Below are 13,067 nucleotides of genomic sequence, written 5' to 3' on the forward strand. Positions count from 1 at the left end.
GATGTTGAAGTTGTTCTTTTTTGAGCACTTTCCTCTTTTATTTTTGTTTTCCCTTCTTTATTTGATCTTCCAAAATTACGAGTCGAAAAATCATTGTTTTTTTCTTCATTGATCAACGGCAAATCTAAATTGCATATTTCTTTAAATTTGGAACATAAGTTATGAAGGCCCTGTCTTTTGCTATTATCAACAGGGGTATTCAATTCATTATTAGACTCCTTCAAATCTCCTTCATCTAATTTTGGTCGTTTGACCGATTGAATGATGTCATCTCCTTCAAAGCCATTATGTCTACTAGGCTTTGTCTGAGAAAAAAGGCCATCCCTATAAAAATCAACTACAGTTTTAATTGGATTTTTAGGCCCTTGTAAAACTTCATTTAATTCGATATGTTTTTCTTTCGGAATCCCTTGCTTTACCAATGATTTTAGAGCTTTTTCATTGTTTTTTAAAATAAAATTAAACTCGTCTGAAGGAACCACCCTAGAAGGTTGGCAACTCGGTATGAAAGTAGCTTTTTTGTCCTTAGAAATTCTCCAATTATACTTTAATTAAAAGTTAGAAACTATATAAACTCAAAAAAAAACACATATATATATTATTCCACTCATAAGTGGAATAATAGTGGTAATTACCATTGTTGTGTGTAAATTTTTATGTTTATATTTATATTATTTATATTTTTTTTTTGTTTTTGTTTATATTTTTTTTTTGTTTTTGTTTATTAAAAATATAAACAAAAACAATCTTTTTTTTCATTATTATTAAAAGTAATTTATTTAATTATTTAATTATATATTTATAATATAAACAAATTTGTTTATTTTATTTAAATAAAATCAAGCTTTACATTTAAGAATATATATATATATTTTTTTTATTTTTTTTATTTTTTTTATTTTTTTTTATTTTTTTTTATTTTTTATTTTTTTTTATTTTTTATTTTTTGAGCCAGCGGGTCTTCCTCTTTTTTTACCTCTTGTTGGGGTTTGTGGTGCCAATGAATTCGAAAGAATTCTCTGGGGTGAAGACTTTTTTGAGGAGCCATCCGTAGTCAGATAGGAGCTTAGTGTAACAGTAGCTTTCGTTTGTCCTTTGTAGATAGCTTTAAGTCGTTTGTTCTTTTGAAAATTTTTTGTTTTGTCATTTTCCGCAGCATCGGTTGTACTGTGATCACTATAATCCAAATTTGGTGCATCCTCCTGATCTAAAGCCGGCGTTGAATTTTCATATGTTGGCTGCTCTGAGTCCGTGTCCAAGCACTCAGGACTTTGTGGGATTTCATCGCTAGACTCTAGAGAATCATAATCTTGGCCGTTTCTTTTGCCAGTTTTTTCAGCTAAAACATCAGGTTTGGGTAATATTTCATCTTCTTCATCAAATGAATCATCGGAAATAATATATGAGGTTGATTTTTTTTTTGGAGAAGGTTCATTTAATGTCTTCTGAAAATTTTCCTTGTCAAGACGAAGAGAAATCATCTCTAAAATCCGGCGGGAAAAAAAATGAAACTCAAAAAGTGACGAGCCCAAAGCTCCATTTAAACTTGTTTTCCGCCGAATTTTTCTTCCAGAATTAGAAATATCTGCTTCTGAAGATAGAGCTGATTGTGGATCATAGGCTAACGCTGCTTCAGTAATCACGGTAATTAGTTGGTAGGGACTCAAAATAATTTTGTCCTTATACAAAATGTAACGATCTTGATCAAGTGAAAAATCAAGATTTTTGGGCATTTCGTTTTTAATTGAAAAGTGCTTATGTATTTCAGCATTCATAAAATACGATTTAATCTCAGGAAAAAATAAAATAACCCCAAACTCTAAAAGACGTTGAAAATCCGCGTTATTTGTTCTATTGAGCAAGCCGACGGCTTTAATTCTCTGAGATGTCACTGTTGAAAAATGGAAATAGGATATGACATTCACCAATCCTTTCAAAAGAAAAATGGGAGTAGCACCCGCAATATTGTCAAGCTGAAGTAAATGAAGATAAAACTCATGAGGTAAAGGAAAACTCCCATTTCGATCTAAAGATTGTTTAAGCAGGCTACACTCAGAAGAATTTAAACATTGGAAGCTCTGGGAATAAATTAAGTCTGAGAATCCGTAGTCAACCAAGGAAACAAATTTGCACAAACGTTTGTAGCTAGCAAAGAGTTCAATAGAGTTGGAAAAGGTGGATGTCTCGATCAGTTCAGTTATTCCGGGGAAAATAGCACGTAATGATTTAGAACCAAGCTGTTTAATAGAGGATTTTAAGCGAGCATTGTTGAGCATGCAATGTTGTCGCAGACTAGTGCAGTTGATAATGCACGTGAGTTTGGGTGGGAAACTATGGTTGATAACCTATGTTTATTTTAGTTTTAGCCGCATTAGGTTTAAGCCCTTATGTGACTGTGGTTACCCTCCTTAATTTGTTACAAAGTTGAAGTGTAATACAAACCCACTCAACTTTGGGACAAACCCAAATGAAAAATTTTCACCACTGCAAATTTTTCTTTCCCTTGGGTATATAAGGAAAGTTTCTTCCCCAACTTTTATAATTTTTCTTTTCCTTTTTCTTTCTTCTTATATAACTGTTTTATCTTATATATTTCAATATATACTTTTCTTGGATAATATTTTCTATTATTATCATGACTTCCCGTGTCACAGTTCAACAGGTTATGGGCCGCACTTCGGCTTATATTAATCTTACTTCCTCTGAAAAACTCACTCCTCTCAACTATCATGTCTGGGCTACCAAAATTCTTTTGGGTCTTCGTGCTATGAATAATGGTGTCCACCTTTATGTCGAAGCTGGTACTGTCAATCCAGCTGCCAATGAATCCCTCGAAGACCTCACCGCCTCGCTTGATACCGTCGTCCATGATGTCATCCTCAACAATATTTCTCCTGAGTTGATCGAACATGTTAATGATGTGGCCATTAGAGGCCGTGACCTCTGGCTTTACCTTCATCAGGAGTATAGTCAACTTCAACCCGCCGATGTCATCTCACTTATGAAATCCCTCTATGCTGGCAATATTGATGTTGGTCCAAAGTTTGTTTCTTCTGTTCGCTCTTATGTTGCTACCTGGCGTTCCATCTACCAATCATTGTCGCCTGATTCGGTCGTGGCCTTCAACGCTTTGGCTTCAATGGGTCCCAATTGTGAGCGCTTCATCCAGTACGCCTTGGAGCACCGCTTTGATAGTAACAACAATACTGACAACCTTGATATCAACAACTTCATCCGGAACACTGATAAATGGGCCAAGTTGTTGAAGATTACTGGACCTCCAGCTACTCTTTCGACTGAAGCGTTCGTTGCTTCATCAAAGAAGTACAATAACAAATCTAAGGGTGATGGTATCAAATGTTTTCGTTGTAAGAGGCGTGGCCATACTTCCAACAATTGTCATGTCTCTTGGGAAGAGGTTCAGGCTGCTCGCCAAGATAATAAGGATGACAAGGAATCTAAGGAGGCTAAAACCTCAAGAGGTTGGTTTGCTGAGACTATTGATGAATTTTCTGAGATAGTTGATGATGATCCATTTGTGAGTTCCGCTTTTGTGTCCGAGACATCTGTTGTTTCTGAAAAGTTTGGTAACAGTTGCTCCGAGTCGTTTGATGATTTGGAATCCGAACTTTTTGATTCTTCTGAGCCGTGTGTCGGCGATGAAGATTGTTTTGTTGGTCAAGTTTCTGAGTATTGTTCAAACTCAGGACTTGATATTGATTCAGTTGGTAAACCGTTTGTTGGTTCCACTGATGATTCTTGTTTTAATTCTGAACCGTATGTCGGTTCTACTGTTGTTTGTTTGGAGTCTGAACCGTGTGTCAGTTCAGCTCCTATTTGTTTTGATTCTGAATCGTTGGTCGATTCGGATATTGTTCCTTTTGATTCTGAACCGTTGGTCGGTTCTTCTTTTATTTCTTGTTCTGATTCTAAACCGTTGGTCGGTTCTGATGATGATATTGTCTTACCTTGTTTTGATTTTTTGGTGGATTCAATTACTGAACCTTCTCCGCCTATTGTTAAACCTATTGTTACACCAAAATCCCGTTTTTCTCCATTCTTTTACTTATCTTTTGTTACCATCATGTTGTTTTCCTTGATTTTAATTGTCGTCTGGCATCCTTCTTCAATCTTGGATTTAAGTCATTCAGTCCATCACGTTTTTGTTGCTGAATCTACTACTTCTGCTGAGGCCAACTTAGTTGTTGGGTCTGATTCTTTTGACTTTATCCATGATACTGGTGCTACGAGTCATATTTGCAATAACATCTCATATTTTTCTTCTCTTCGTCCCACTTCGGCTACCATTCGTGGTCTTGGTTCTGCTACTGCTGAGGGGGTTGGTGACATTGTCGTTGATCTTCTTGGTAAAGATGACCAGCCTTGTGACCGCGTTGTTCTTCGAGATGTTCTATATGTTCCTAAGATTCCTCGCAATTTATTTGCTGCTCGTCTGTTGGAATATATATCATGGTACTATCGTGTATTTCAACATTATCCCATAATATTTTTTTTTCCCCAATTACACTCTTTACATTGTTACATTATTCACTAGCAACTACTAGCCCATTACCATTGGAGTTACAATAAATTGTTACAATCAAGACTCCCTATTGCTAAAGAAAATTTTTCAAGATGCTCTTTTAAATTTTCTTCATTACAGAAACCTTTCTTGTTTTCTTTCTCTTCTTTTTTCTCTTACTCTAAATTTACGCAAAACTGTTTTTATTAAATACTCTTTCAGCTTTCAGCTTATCAATCGTATTTACTTATTAACTCTTGCTTTTAGGTATGATAGCGAACTTTTATTATTTTATTATTTTATTATTTTATTATTTTATTATTTTATTATTTTATTATTTTATTATTTTTATCATTTTATATAATTCTTATATATACTCTAAATTTACATAAAACTGTTTTATTAAATACTCTTTCAGCTTTCAGCTTATCAATCGTATTTACTTATTAACTCTTGCTTTTAGTCTTCTCCGCTATGTCTAATCACGGAAACACTACAGGAGTCAATGAAGGACCCTCATCCTTCGAGTCAGCCAGCACTGGAAGTTCTGTTGCCCACTCAACATCTGAGACCCATTCAAAGAACAACGCCAGCTCTTATGAGACATTCGCCGATCTCCTGTTCATCGTCAAATTGATCTCGCTGACCGTTCTGGATTTACCGTTAGACAATTAACCATTGCCAACATACCAGTTTGTTCCGAAGGATGTGAAGCTGAATTAAAAGTCTTAGCAGACTTGACAGCTTACATTAGAAACTCAAACTTCAAAGCTAGTCCTCCCCCATCTCAAAAGGTTATGAGCTCCTTTGACGCTCCTCAAGCGCCAAATTTCAAACAATTTCTCTACAAAAAAGTGAATTGGATTTTTGGATATACGGTCTTATTGGGCAAATTAACAGCTGCGGCCGGAGTTTTGGAACAACTATATCTATAAGCCAATTGTTGGCCATACTGCCCTTCAGCTTGGTTACGGTATCAGGTTTGAGAGGGCCCTTGATGAACTACTCAAGGCTTACATTTTAAAACCACGCCTGCAGCTAACCTGGCTGCAGCTGAACAGGCCCGGTGGGACACGTCGCCCGAGTTTCTAAAAACTCCACCTATGGATTCGGCGTCTGTGCGGGAAGAAGCCATGGGGTCCTATTTGAACCTGGAAAAGAATGGCTCGTATAGATCCTGAAATCCTAGAGCCCGCTGACCTGGGGCGAGTGCTCTCATTTTACCAACGTCTTAATCATATTGGTTTGCGCATATCCCCAAGCCCTGAGCTTAACATTGTATTTGCGATGACGCAAGCTATCTCAGTAGGAGTTCCAGGTCCTAGTTATTTCGCCGGGCTTACCAGCAGTGAAATTGAAACCAAAATACAAGCTACTGTTACTGAAGCTTCCAAGTGGGCCTCTGTAGTGGAGCAATATTTCTTTAACAACCCGGATGGCACCTTTCACCGTGACCTTATATTAGCAGTGCTGAATAACAACAAGGTTTCAGCAGCTGCTCGCGAAGATCCTCAGAGTCATCTCTGGGGGATTACCAAGTTTGTCGACATTTTCAAGTCAAGATCTGGAGGATGGAGCCCTGTGATTCAGTTGAAATCCCAGCGCTAGTTGAAGCAACTTCTGCAGCCTTCGTAAAAGGTCGAAGAATTATTGACGGTTCGACAAAAGTGGTGCCAAAGCAGGAACCCAAGCAAGAACCCAAGCAGGAATCCAAGCAGGAAACTTCGAAGAAAGCTGGCCACTCTGATACCAAGCATGGAAAAGGGAAGCAGTGGTCCAAGGGGTCCGGTGGCAACAAGAGGCGCAACAATGAAGACAAGCAAGCTAGAAAGTCGAACTCTGATGGTCAAAACAGAGTTGCTGCCTTGAAAGCTACCGAATACCTTGAGGTGGCTCGCGACGATGTTGAAACTCTTTGCTCTGTTGCTCGGGCTATCCAAGACATATTTGATAATGACGGCGGAAGCAGTGATTATTCGCCAGTTGCTTTTCTTCCACCTGCCAACCAAATCGCCTCTGTGGGTGAAACAAATCTTCCAAATGTTCTCGATTCTGGAAATGCTACTGGTCACCTTATCTCAGACAACAGCTACTTTGTGTCGTATGAGAAATACAGCAGCCCCAAAACTATCAGCTCCTATGGTGGTTCCGACATCGTGTTAGAAGGGGAAGGTAAAATTGCTGTTGTATTAAAAGGTGACGGTGGCACCAATATTTGCCATATTGCTGACGCACTTTATTTTCCTGCTGGGTCTAGCAATTTGTTTTCTGATTCTGTCTGGCGCACGCACGATGTTTCTTTTCATACGGTCCCAAGTGGGGATTGTCTGGCCTATTTTGGTGAGGAAAAGGTTGGTAGGGTTGGCGGTGCCAGAGATGCCAAGTCTCACATTTGTGCCAACATTGTTCCGGTAAAGTTTACTAGGAATATCGTACCTCCAACTGGATCTTTCAAGTTCTCAGGAAATTCAATTGACTGGGATCAGATTTGCAGACAAGGACCAGAAGCTATGAGGAAGGTTGATAAATCAGCCTTCGCGGTTGGAAAGGGACTACCTGTCCTTTCACAGTCTCTCAAATTTATTGCAAAGGAGGCCGTGTTGAATTCGCAGGCACTTGACTGTCATGTTCGTTTTGCTCATTGCTCTTTGACTTCGGTGAAACATTTAGCCAAGCTTGCTGATCCTCCCTTTGAGGTGACCAAGCGTGACGAAGAATTGATCAAGGACTGTGTCATATGTGGCACGTCAAGAAGCATTAAGAGGTTCACTTCTCCGGATAAGCATATAGCTTCTGAATCCACGGCTCCGTTAGCCCAGATTCATGCTGATCTCGTCGGTCCCATAGGTCCTGCCTCTTCAGGGGCCAGGTACATGCTGAATATCATTGATGCATTTTCTGGTTACATCTATGCTTTTGCTCTGGAATCTAAGGATGAAGCTCCTGGGAAACTTATCCAGTTCTTTAAGCAGTTTGTGCCCAAAGCTGCTCGCCGTGCTGTTGACGGCAAGGCCACCAAGCTTATTACTGACAATGGTGGTGAATTTATCTCTGGGACACTTGGAAAATTTTTAGCAGACTGGGGCGTCATTCATATTTTAACTGCTCCTGATGAACACCAACAAAATGGGAAAATTGAGCGTGCCCACCGCACACTGCGTGAGATATCTACTAGAGCCTTGATGCAGTCGACACTCTGGGCCAATATCTACTGGGACTCTGCCTGGCTCTACGCTGTGCAGGTATATAATTTCTCCATAGTTAATAAAGCCGGTATCTCACCTTATGAAGCCTTTACGGGCAGAAAACCACCTATAGCACTAGTGCACACATTTGGCTGCCTAGTTTTTGTCATTAAATCTGAGTCTCAGAAACTCAAAGGGACCCTTCAGCCTCGGGGCGAGCCTGCTCTGTATTTGGGTCCCGACCCGTTAAATCCTAAGAATTTTCTATGCATTACGAGGAACAAGCGCATTCGGCGCTGTGTACACGGCAACTTTCGTGACCATGTCTTGCCTGGCGTTAAATTTTTTGGCGAAAAGCCAATTTACGAGGGTGACATTCTCATTGACTACAGTGAGGTTGGAAATCGTGACCCTGACTACAGTGACTCTTCCACTGATGAATCAGAAAGTGAAGATGAATCTGACTCTGACGACTACTCTCCCACTTCACTCTCTGGTGGTGGTGGTGGTGGTAACTTTGGCTGGACCTATGTGGGCTCTGAGGAAAGGAGCCACAGATCCAGCAGATTGGAGGACCAGGATTCTACTTCTACACCACCGACACCTATAACTGAAAACTCTTTTCAACCGTTGGAAGATGTTGATGTGGAGCTGGTTGCAGATGAGTCAATTAGTGTTGGTGACGACAAAGATACACTTCAGTCTGAGGACCATATATTGCTCGAAGATTCTACTGTTGATGATGGTGATTTGAGATCGGTGAACTCCAACGTAGCTGGTCGCCCTGGTTCCGAAGATACTGACGAAGATTTTTCTCACGAAAATTCATTTTCTGAACATATGGTAAAGCTCCAGAAAGCCTTTGCTCCAGGAACTCAGTCGCCCTCAGTGGTGGCTCATCAAACAAGTCCGGTGACTCTTCCCAAACAACTACACATTTTGGATGAGGATGACAGTGTGGATCTTGCGCTGTCTGGAACTGCTGAACTTACCCGCGAGGCTTCAGCTGTTGAAACCGCTAGCCAATCTGGTGATGACAATCAGGATGCGGTTGACTCAGAAACCAATGATGAAGACATGGATGGGTCTGTGGAACATATACTGGGTTTCGACGAATTGGAAGACTCATCAGATTCTGAATTTTCGTCTAGCGACGTTGTCATGGATTCCTCTACTAAGTTGGAGGAAGCTCCTGCGAGAGATGTCGGGGTGCCGCAAGGTTTAGGTGACACTCAAGGTACTGCTACAAGCACAAATAATCCTGCCAGCAATCAACTGGTTTTGGCGGCGGCGGAACTTGTACGGGCCACCACCGAGCTAGTAGAAACTACGACGTCTGCAAATCGGTCTGCCAGAATGGCTGAGGCGGGCGGTAGTAGGAAGAGGCATCTAAATTTAGCGAGATTAAAATCTGCGCTGGAACGTGCTGGTCAGCCAGAAAATCGTCGTTTACATGCCGGTAGGCGGAGCCAAGTGGCTGGCTCCTCAGGTATACGGCAGGAGCTACCGGAGCTACCCCCAGCGCCCTCCTCTGAGAGGCTGTTGCTGGGAGCTGGTGGTTCTGATACTGTTACTACTGCTGCATCTGGAAGTGGCAGTGAACTGAGAGACACTGCTGAGATTGATCGCCCACGCTTACCGCCTGCACCATCTACTCAGAGGCTCCTGCTAGAGTATGGGCGAGCAGGGGATGCTACAAGCTTTGGGGACAATACAAGCGACGTGCGGCACAGCTCCGTGCAACAAAATCGACATATGCCACTTCCGGCTCCACCCTCGAGACGGTTGTTGTTGGCAGCTCCTCCTCCGTCTTCTTCTGAACATGATTCGCAAACTGCTGGGCAAGTAGTTGTTCGACAAACAAGCCAACACTCAGCTCCGGCAGAAGCCCAACAGCCTCTTGCTAATACTGGAAGAATTACTAGGTCTGCTGCGGGTACTGCGGGTGCTGCGGGTGCTGCGGGTGCTGCGAGAGTGCCTGCTCCGTCGTCCAGACACCGTCATCGAGAAGCCTCTCGGGACACAGTTGTTGTTAACAAAAGATTAGCTGATTTGATTGAGCAAAATGGCTATTATGTTCCTAACAGTGCACTTCAGCGGCTGGCGCGAAAAGAAAATTCTTCATTAATTCTAAATCGCACAAATCTAATTACCCGGCCTACTGATAACCTTCCACTAGTAAGTGGCGCGGCTTTGCAAAATAAAATTTTCTCCACCACCACGAAATCTAAAAAATTTTTCTTCGGCTACTAATTTATCACAGAAAGTAGTCTCAGAAAATTCGACTTCAAACTCCTCACCAAGATTGGAAAATGAAGCCTCAAATGGTTCTCCCACAACACCCTCTACCTCTGCTTCTTTGTCCTCGGAATCATCTGCACATTCGGAGCCAGTGGTTACATCACCAACCTCCTCTGCTGTGACGTCTCCCACATTAGAAAGTTCTTCTTCTCGTCGTGATCACCAAACCACTCCTCCCTCGTCATCGAATCGCATGCTGTCGATAGCACAACGCAATATCTTACGCAGTGCAGCTGAGGCCATCTCAAGAATCGACTTAGGAGCTTTGAGAAATCTGCGAAAAAAAATCGCTCTACAAGCCCAACCACTACAGCATCGGGCTTACTTTGGGGCTCTCGCTCTTCCGACCGGCACAGTGACAAACTGAAACTCTCGAACTCTGAGTCAGCTTTGGACTCGGAATCTAGGTCACTGCTGCATGGTCTGCCAGCTCGTGAGGGTTCAACACTGAGAGCCCCACACGGCCACCTCCAGGGTACACCGAATCTTAGATTCAACCCCACTCCCGATGCGGTTCCCTTTCTTTCTCACACTCACTCGGCAACACACAATGTCCCTGCTACGTCAGCATCAGTAGATGAGGACTCAGTCGTTAGCACTGACTCGCAGTCCCACTCTCCCGCCTCCACAACCGAAGCTGATGTTGAGGCTACAAGCGATGAAATCTCAATTGCAGCACCCTACAATTCTGACTCTCAGGGCTCATCAGAACACTTAGCTGACGGCATTGACTTCTTACATGAAACTTTTGTTTCTTCGCCTGCTGATGATGAAATTATTTTGTTGATGAATCGGCAAGCCCATCAGGAGATCCGTCTGCCGGGGCTGTCGACGATGTCATTGGCATTGGCTGCATCTACTCGAACTCTGAAGAACCAACTGTGAAAGCCCGCATGGCGTCTGGAAGACTTGACACACTCAGCGCTATTAACATTAAGCTTCCAATTTTGAGGAATGACATCAAAGTGTTAGAATCTAGCAAACCAGGTCTCTGCTTTACGGCTCCTGATGTGGAGAATGTTAGAGCTCTTATCAGCGACAGAGATTGGGCAGATCTTAAGGACCGTCCTGCCTTCATTCGATTTCCGAATGTGGGAGTGGCGCTGCTCGACCCTGGCAAGAAGCTAAAAAGGGACCCACGGTCACTTGCGGAAGCCAACAACAGAGAAGATAAGCGCTTCTGGTTCGATGCGGCCTATTCGGAATTTGCTGCCATTGATGGCAATCATGTATACCAAGTTGTGCCCCTCCCGGCGGGTCGCAAAGCACTTGGCACCAAATGGGTGCTGAAGAAGAAACTCAACACGGATGGTTCAATTGACAAGTACAAGGCTCGTCTTGTTGTTCAGGGGTTTCGTCAAAAGTTTGGTGTTGACTATGTTGACACCTTTGCACCGGTAATGAGATTCAGCACTGTTCGTCTCATTTTCGCCCTAAGTGCGGCGAAGAACTGCGAAATGCACCACGTCGATGTTAAAAATGCTTTCTTGAATGGAGATCTAGAAGAAGACATCTATGTCAAGCCACCAACAGGAATTGACCATAATACCCCTCCTGGCATGGTCTGGAAGCTGAATAAAGCTTATATGGACTGAAGCAAGCCCCTCTGTGTTGGAACAAGAAGCTTGTTGACAAGTTGGAAGCTCTAGGTTACAAAGCTGCCAAGAAAGAACCCTGTCTCTTTTACAAGATTAATGGCAAAGACTTCAGTATTATAGGTCTTTATGTTGACGACATCTTAACGGCGTCAAACGTACCGGGAGAATTCGAGCGGTTTTTCAAGGGCCTATCTGGTTACTTTGCCATCAAAGATGAAGGTGGTGTTAACAAATTCTTGGGAATCAGAGTCCAAGACTCCGACAGGACGATATCTCTGGATCTGGAACACTATATTGCTGACATGATTGAGGTTTTCAAATTGGGTGATCAAACAGCTAAGTCGATACCGTTGCCCAAGAAACATGGCCTTGATTTCCCACAGGGCCTCGATGCTCGTCCAGCTAACCAATCGCTATATCGCAGCATTCTTGGCAAGCTACAGTTTGCTGCTCAGACGGCTCGTCCAGACATTGCCTATGCTACAGGCAAGCTTGCTCAGTATTCGAGTGACCCTAGAGCCATTCATATGGATAGAGCTTATCATGTTCTGAGCTACCTCAAAGGCACTAAGGACCTGGCAATTGTCTATCACAAAAATGTACCAGGCGCCTCTCCGCGGCTTCTGAGAGGCTGGTCAGATGCCGATTGGGCAAACGATCCTGACAGGAAGTCTATCTCAGGCTTTGCATTCTCCCACGGTCCTTCAACCTTCTCTTGGAAGTCGGCCAAACAGAAGCTGACAGCAACTTCCACAACCGAGGCTGAGCTGATTGCCGCTTTTTCTGCCACGTGTGAGGCAGTTTACTTCCGAGATCTTTTGGAAGAACTTGGTGAATCTCAACCAACGACTGTCATCATGGAGGACAACAAAGGTGTCCTGGATCTCATGAAGGACAGCAAACATCACGAGCGGACTAAACATATTGATACCAAGTACATGCGCACCAGAGACCATGTCAAAGCCGGCGATACCCGTCTTGAAGCTGTTGCTTCAGCAGATAATGTGGCAGACATTTTTACCAAAGCTCTGGCTAAGCCGCAGTTTTTATATTTGAGGAATCTTCTGGGTATGAGTACCCGTCCTCAAGTTGAGGGGGGAAATGGACTTGATGCAGTGCTCGTCTCCTCAAATAATACCTCCATCGTTACGCCGCAGTCATTTTCGAAGACTCGACGACGCAAAGATCAAGAGATTGAATCTTGATAACGGGCTATTGTTGCAGGGGGGCTGTTGGAATATATATCATGGTACTATCGTGTATTTCAACATTATCCCATAATATTTTTTTTTCCCCAATTACACTCTTTACATTGTTACATTATTCACTAGCAACTACTAGCCCATTACCATTGGAGTTACAATAAATTGTTACAATCAAGACTTTATTGCTAAAGAAAATTTTTCAAGATGCTCTTTTTAAATTTTCTTCATTACAGAAACCTTTCTTGTTTTCTTTCTC

The 13,067-nt window shown here is 42.4% G+C and overlaps 3 protein-coding genes across 3 annotated transcripts; 2 read left to right on the forward strand and 1 right to left on the reverse strand.

Moving 5' to 3' along the window:
• Nucleotides 1–932: 932 nt before the first annotated feature.
• SAPINGB_P000537 (uncharacterized protein) lies at nucleotides 933–2,276 on the reverse strand (the record flags this gene model as incomplete). The annotated part of the gene is made up of 1 exon (XM_031995260.1): nucleotides 933–2,276. The coding sequence occupies one exon, from the start codon at nucleotides 2,274–2,276 to the stop codon at nucleotides 933–935; it is 1,344 nt and encodes a 447-aa protein (XP_031851151.1).
• A 359-nt stretch (nucleotides 2,277–2,635) lies between these two features.
• SAPINGB_P000538 (uncharacterized protein) lies at nucleotides 2,636–5,197 on the forward strand (the record flags this gene model as incomplete). Its single annotated transcript, XM_031995261.1, has 2 exons — nucleotides 2,636–4,451; nucleotides 4,986–5,197. The coding sequence occupies 2 exons, from the start codon at nucleotides 2,636–2,638 to the stop codon at nucleotides 5,195–5,197; spliced, it is 2,028 nt and encodes a 675-aa protein (XP_031851152.1).
• A 486-nt stretch (nucleotides 5,198–5,683) lies between these two features.
• SAPINGB_P000539 (uncharacterized protein) lies at nucleotides 5,684–12,811 on the forward strand (the record flags this gene model as incomplete). Its single annotated transcript, XM_031995262.1, has 6 exons — nucleotides 5,684–5,972; nucleotides 6,080–9,885; nucleotides 9,971–10,235; nucleotides 10,322–10,822; nucleotides 10,882–11,570; nucleotides 11,630–12,811. 6 exons carry the CDS (start codon nucleotides 5,684–5,686, stop codon nucleotides 12,809–12,811), a joined length of 6,732 nt encoding a protein of 2,243 aa, XP_031851153.1.
• Nucleotides 12,812–13,067: the final 256 nt, after the last annotated feature.

Source organism: Magnusiomyces paraingens (genome assembly GCF_902498895.1).
Source record: "Magnusiomyces paraingens strain CBS 517.90 genome assembly, contig: contig1, whole genome shotgun sequence".
Classification (NCBI taxonomy): domain Eukaryota; kingdom Fungi; phylum Ascomycota; class Dipodascomycetes; order Dipodascales; family Dipodascaceae; genus Magnusiomyces; species Magnusiomyces paraingens.